Source organism: Vigna angularis, chromosome 6, assembly GCF_016808095.1.
Source record: "Vigna angularis cultivar LongXiaoDou No.4 chromosome 6, ASM1680809v1, whole genome shotgun sequence".
Lineage (NCBI taxonomy): Eukaryota > Viridiplantae > Streptophyta > Magnoliopsida > Fabales > Fabaceae > Vigna > Vigna angularis.
In genome coordinates, this window is record NC_068975.1 from 30,359,733 (window position 1) to 30,366,834 (window position 7,102).

Sequence of the window (7,102 nt, forward strand, 5' to 3'; positions counted from 1 at the left end):
TTAATTTATCACTGTTTGTATGTTTAGTCTTTTTTTTAACTCAAACTAAATATAAATATTAATTGATTGGTTATTTAACCACGTCTTCTCCTATGAACCTTTCTAGATACTTAAAAGAGTAATTATACTTTATTCTTAAAAAAATACATTGTTAAAAAAATATTATTACTCCCTTATGAGTTGTTTAAGCTTTATTTTTGTACTTCTCAAAGGACAAAACTTACATTATATTTTCTCTATTTTCTTTATCTCTCAATTCTACGAAAAACTATTTTTTTTTTCTTATATGTCTCCTTAAAATTTCAATAATATTTTTTTTATATCTCTTCGGTTTTTGTAATAGTTTAAAAATAATTTATGTACGTATCAATTGTGTTATTAAGAGATTTTTGATTAATTATAAATAAATAAATTTTTAATATATTAATAAGTGTAAATTTTTCTTTATAAATTATTTTTTTATTTTATTCTTCATTTAATCCAAAAAAAGTATTTTAAAATAATAATACAGAAAACAAAGTAAGTGTTATTCAAATTACAAAGAAATATAGAAAAGATAATTATTTCTTTTCAGAATTTATACAAATTATTTTTTCCAGAAAACACCAAAGTGGGATAACATAAAACAAAGTTTACATGAAATTAATAACATTTATTATTTTTTATGAAGACAATAACTGTCATTTAATAGCATTTAATATTTTAATTGAATATGCTCTTCACGTAATTTAATATTTTGATTGAACAGAGGTACTACATAACACGCTAAATTTGTAAAGACTTCATTAATTGATGTTTAATTATGAGACAGAGAAGCACAGCATGAATGAATGAAGGAATAATAAAGAGAGAAAAAGTGGAAATTTAAGGAAATTCCAGCTGGTTGCTTCAGATGTTCTGTCTGTTTTTTATCTTCTCCTTCATTTCCCACCTCCCATGATTTCTCCTACTCAGTAAAATCCGAAGGACAAACCAAAAAACAGCAACAAAACTTTCATTTCTTGTCATTTTTGCTTACTCTTTCCGATTGGCATTTGCTTCTGTTGATGGTCACACCCTCTTCTTCTTTCTGGTAAAGTTGTTTTCTTTTTCTTTTTATCGCTCCATTTACCCGGGCTTTGCTTCCCCATGTTGTTAAAATCAGATTCTGGGTGCATTGCACTGATATTCATGAACATGGTGAATGTGGGATCTGACAGAATTTTGTCCCTGTGTTTCATCTCTCTGCCTGCATTCATGGCTCGTTAGTTGTTTCATCAGCTTTTGCCATTTTTGTTGCAACGTTTGGGACTGTTTCGTGGGACTCACGTGTATACTTTTACTCGTGCTTTGGAATTTTATAACGTGGATAAAGTTGATGCCATGACGGTGGGAAAAAGTGGGGTTCAAAAGGAGCTTTTGTTAGGGGTAGAAATTTCGGCTTTCTGCTCCTTTTCTTTGTTTTTCTTTTCCTAGAAGCAGCTTTTGTGAAAAAATTATGGCGTTTGATTATGGAAATGCTTTCATTTTATTTGTTTTTCTGCATGTAACCAGTTGCGTTTTGATTAAAAATGACATTTTGTTAGGAAGGTTTGGTGTATGTTTCTTATAGGAAATGGTGTTCCTTGAGTAACGTCCGTCATTCAAATTCAGGCCTGGATGATTTGAGATTAAGGAGCAACTACCGGAGTTTCATCTGTTTCGAAAGATGGGGGTGAATTGACTTTGAGCTTCTCAGAGGCTCCATCCTAGTTGTAATCTTATGAAGTGGAGCTTCTCTGAGGTACATGTTGAAGTAAGATGATTGAGCAATTCATCAATTTCATTATTCGGCCCCCAAGGTATTACATTTTTCTCTTTGTAGGTGGTTTATCATTAATGTATTTGCATTACAAGTTTGACTAATTCGTAGCCTATGTTGTCATCAAGGACTTGTGTGTTCAAGCTGGTAGATTCATCTTTTTATTTTATTGAAACTCAATCTGCACTGTACTTTTCAACTGAATGCCCCAATCATTTTAGGCAAAGCTATTGAGACAACTTTCACTGCATAATTAAATCGCTGCTGTTTCTGAATTTTTTTTCTTGTGTTCAAGTACCTAAGTGCCCCTGCATCCAATGCTCTACTTGTGGTTATCTTTTCTGTAGTAAATTGAATTACAGATCAGTGTATCTGATTTGTCAAATATACAGGGCTGAATATGATCCAGATCGATACCTATGGGAAAAGGAATTCACCCTTGCAGGAAGAACATACCAGCGGCAGGATTTGGAGGCAAGTATGGACAGTTTTTTTTAGATTCAACTACTATTGTCCACTTTTAGGAGTTTATTTATGATTACAAGTTACTGCACATTTTTTATAACTAGATAGATTATCTTCCTTTTTTCCTTATAAACCCTGCAGCTCAAGAATTCCAGAGGTTATACCTTGCAGTGTAGCCATTATCTACCTTCACCTTTGCCTGAAGATATTTCTCTTCCTTGTGTTGTATATTGCCATGGAAATAGGTAAGTCAGCTTTTAGGAATACTGCTCTCACTGCAATAACCATGAAGACAATTTTTTAACATTTTTTTTTCAGAATGACACGCTCACTCAATTCTTCTCTACTTTTATATGTATGTACATGTACAATGATACAGTGGATGTAGGGCTGATGCCAATGAAGCTGCTGTTATTCTTCTTCCATCAAATATTACTGTTTTTACTCTTGACTTCTCGGGGTCAGGCTTATCTGATGGAGACCATGTTAGCCTTGGTTGGCATGAAGTAAGTTTACCTATGTATTTATTTCTTTAATTAGTTTCCGAAATTATATGTTTATTCATCTGACTAAGTTTTCTCTTGAGTATCTTTAAATTTTATCTTTCATGAAATTAACAAGGCAACACATGTATACACTTGCATCATGTGTATGCTTATCTGTGTAATTTTCCTGCAATGTTTTCTGAGTTTAATATTTTTCCGGGACAGAAAGACGATCTCAAGATAGTGGTGTCATATTTAAGAAGCAACAAGCAAGTATCTCGTATCGGTCTTTGGGGACGATCAATGGGTGCTGTTACTAGGTATGACTACTTCCAATCAGCTTCTTTGATTTTTTATGCAGTAGTAATTTCTTTCTATGTTCTTATATTACATGGTAATTGAACAAAAATCAAAAAGAGGCCTTTCAAGAAAGTCTAAACTTTAGAACTAAATGCTGGGTTTTTAAAGTTTTTGTAATTATAAGCCTCATATATGAGAATCTCTATTGTAATCTACTTCTCATTATGCTTTGGTGTGGTGTAGCCTTCTTTATGGAGCTGAAGACCCTTCTATTGCTGGGATGGTGTTGGATAGTGCCTTTTCAAACCTGTATGGTCTGATGCTGGAGCTCGCTGATGTCTATAAAATTCGACTTCCAAAGTTCACTGTACACATTCTCTCTCCTTCCTTCCTTATTGTGTGCATATGTAGTACTTTAGATTCTATCTTCTCCTTGGAATTAAAATAGAAAAAGAGGATCTTCGTCTGGTTACCTTTTGGAACGATATGATACAAACCTATGGATTGTAGTAGTTCATGGTATCTGCCACATGTGTGCATCATCAATATAATTTTTTTCTGGTTGTAAAAGATTTGACTATTGATCTGTTAGTTACTGATTAGTTGATCAAATAATTAATAGGAGGATGTAAGGGGAAAAGGGGGATTCAGATGTTACTTCTTTATAAATAGAGTATTAGCTCTTTGTTAAGGGGATCCAATTCAAAAGACACTATTTTGTCTATGACATAAGATATGGTTCCAGCACAATGTTAATAAGGACAAATACAATGATTTTCTAAAAACCCAAAACTTATTGCATAAGTTTCTAATATGTCTAAGAAATAAAGAACAAATCTTATGTGATCACAAATATATCCTCTTTTCACTTTTTGGATGTTAGATGGACTAGAATCATTTTTGTCTTAGGTGACAATATTTTTAGATTATTATATTTGACTAATCTTGTTTGTAGATGATTTTTAATACATACATATTGGTTATTGATTTAAATAATTCATATTGATCTAATATACATATCCATGTCCCTCTGTCTTTCATTTTGGAGACTACATCTCTCACATTGTCCGTGTCCACGTCGGTATCCATGCTACATAGTTGCCTTCTTCTGCTGAATGATTCTCATATAAATACTATTTCACTACATGCTGTCAATCTGACTTTCAGCCCACTATATCTGCTAAACTGCCATATATTCATTTCAGCATATTATCCTAATTAAGATAATAGAATAACAGCTACAAATACAAATAAATGCACAATCCCATGTAGATTGCTTTTGGCCCATTAGTTCTATTGACACTAAAATAAATGGGCTATAAACTTTGATTGTCTTCTGGAATGTAATATTATGAGCATTTCTAATTTTGACTAAGTCTAAGAATTTTGCTGATTTTTTCCAAATTAGGTTAAAATGGCTGTACAATACATGCGGCGGGTTATTGAGAAGAAAGCAAAGTTTGATATCATGGACCTGAACTGTTTGCTGGTATGGATTCATTCTGCAATTTTTCTTGACCTGGTCCACTTTAGAAATTGTAGAATTATTAATGTAAACTTAATTTATCATGTATGTTTTCACCTTTGAATCCTCCTCTTCTATTTATTGTTAACAAGAGAGATATTGTTATAATAAATTTTAACCATTTATTGCGTTTTACTGCTTACTACCATTGAAATAAAAATCAACTAAAACTGTGAAAGAAGAATGGGGTACATGGATGGCTGATTTAGTGGATTAGTTGGCTTTATGCCAACCTCAATAAATGGTTATGATTTATTAAACAGAACAAATTCTGTTAACAAGAAACGGGATAGGATCCCAATCCTACTTTCACCTTGAAATCTTACACGTTTGGATTCACCCAATTATTAGGGAGAACTCGCAACTTTTTTTATTCTCCAACGAATTTTTATTGTAAATTATGTTGAACACAAACTATTTGACACATAATTATAGTATAACGATAGCATTCCTTTTTTTGGCTAAACAGATAGTTTAGTCACTTCCTTTCATGACTATCTTAATGCTTTAAAAGCTTACAGGTTGCACCGAAGACATTCATTCCTGTTTTATTTGGACATGGCAATGATGACCAATTCATTCAGCCTCACCATTCTGATCTCATCTCTGAATTATATGCGGTATTCCTTCAAGCCATCAGGCCAATGGTTTTAAAAGAAATATACTATTTTGCACTCTTTTCTACAAACAATATATATAAGTTGGTCTCTATATTTGTAGGGAGACAAAAATATCATAAAATTTGATGGTGATCACAACTCCTCTAGACCACAGTTCTTTTTTGACTCAATTTCCCTCTTCTTCTACAATGTCCTCCGCCCTCCTCACATTCCCAAATCTCGCAAGCTTTACGGATATCTTGATGTAGGGGATTTGAAGATCGGTTCTGCTGTGAATGAGGTATTAGCACTTGAGAGAAAGAGAGTCTACAAGAAATGTACATGAAATTATACTTTGTGCCAAGAATGTAATTTGTGAACTCAAACAATGATACATCAGCAAACTTCTGTCGTAAGTGCCTGCAGCCTGTAAAATTTGAGATGTCAACTCCCAATTCACCTTTTGAAAATATTATAAGGAAATGTTACTGTGTAGATATATATGCTCACTCAATTAAGTTTTGTTATATGTTTTATTTGAATAACGAAAGACTAATTTTCCCTTGCTTTCATTCAGAGCTTATTATTGGGGATAATCTCTAGTTTACAGTCTGCAACTATTGATGCTGCAAGTTCATCTTCCGCTCCTAGAGAGCATACTCCAAAAGTTGCTCCTAGAGCTGCTCCTGTACGATAGTTCCTTCCATTTTGTCTCTGTAATTTTGAGTAAAAATCTTTGTGCTGTTAATTCATTAATTGCTTTCAATGCAGGACTCCATGATCAGAGAGCAACTAATGCATGGAAATTATGAACCTGGCCATGATGAACCTGCAGATATGAAGGTGATTTTGTCAAGGACCCTCTCTGAATTAAGAAATTATTCAGGAATTTTTTACATCTAGATCCACTATTTCCATCTAAAGCGGATTTGTTTACCTTTTTTTGGTTATAATCATTTTCTGTCCATTGCATTAGTGGTCTTAAAATGCCTTTGTAGATCTTGACTCATTTTTATTTTGTTCTGAAATGGACTTTTAATGATTCAACAGGATGAGCCAAATGACTTGACTGAAGATTATTATTCATACACCAGCTCAACTCGAGAAAGCTTGGGCAGATGTTCTTCTTTAGTATTCAGCGATGAAGAATCTTGTCCAGATTACAGGGATGATGATAATGGTTCCGAGGTCTGTCTCTGATACGCATACATGCATGCAAATGCACATGATATTTGATCTAATTATTAGTTGAGGATATATATTATTTGGAAGTGATGTGAGAAACTTAGGTGATAGTAACTTGTGTGCTCAAGCCGTGGTTGAATAAACTTTTGCATAGACATACAGGAAGCAGTATAAAAAAAAACATTTATGGGAAAACAAAATAAGAATATAAAGTAAATTGAACTTCTTTCATTCTAAAATCAACTTAATGTCTTAACTTCTATGAAGTTCCATTATCTTACTGCTCTAAAAGTTGAGGTGCATAAGTTGATTTTAACTTGTAGTAGACTATTTGGGATGGTTGTAATGTGCTTCATGTGTCTAATAATATTGAAACACTCTTGAAGGTATTTGCAACACCCCTTGGAAGCCTGAGAGAAATATCTGCAGACCCTAAAGAAGAGGAAAAGGGCCAGAAAAAGAAGAAGAAAGCTGAAAGATCCACAAAGAAGCACAAGTCTGACAGATTTGAGAAGTGGGAGTCCCTCAGTCGAAAGCTGAGACTTTGCATTCTGAAGGGATCTGCCAATCGGAGACCAAAGCCCTCATGACATGTCTTGACTACTATGTGTTACATATTTAGCTAACTACATGTTTTCATAAGATCAATGTAAGACACTGCTATATTTAGGCACTTCATGAAACTCAACTTGTTTGTAGGTTAACTAGTTGATTGACTCAATTCTCATTTGGGAAATGATTCAGCATTTATTTTTGTGCGAAA

General features: G+C 33.2%; 1 protein-coding gene across 6 annotated transcripts; it reads left to right on the forward strand.

Annotated features, from left to right (window-relative positions):
* Positions 1-788: 788 nt before the first annotated feature.
* Positions 789-7,102, forward strand: LOC108340944 (uncharacterized). 6 transcript variants are annotated; one of them, XM_017578521.2, is made up of 14 exons: positions 790-1,072; positions 1,570-1,820; positions 2,173-2,254; positions 2,387-2,490; positions 2,625-2,751; positions 2,956-3,050; positions 3,274-3,397; positions 4,439-4,519; positions 5,077-5,175; positions 5,276-5,455; positions 5,732-5,842; positions 5,926-5,997; positions 6,205-6,342; positions 6,726-7,102. In XM_017578521.2, the coding sequence occupies exons 2-14, from the start codon at positions 1,780-1,782 to the stop codon at positions 6,927-6,929; spliced, it is 1,458 nt and encodes a 485-aa protein (XP_017434010.1). In that variant the 5' UTR covers positions 790-1,072; positions 1,570-1,779; the 3' UTR covers positions 6,930-7,102. The 6 variants fall into 6 exon arrangements, with proteins under 6 accessions (XP_017434017.1, XP_017434010.1, XP_017434011.1 ...); XM_017578522.2 differs by having other exon boundaries at positions 1,592-1,820; XM_017578527.2 differs by having other exon boundaries at positions 1,633-1,820; positions 2,173-2,258.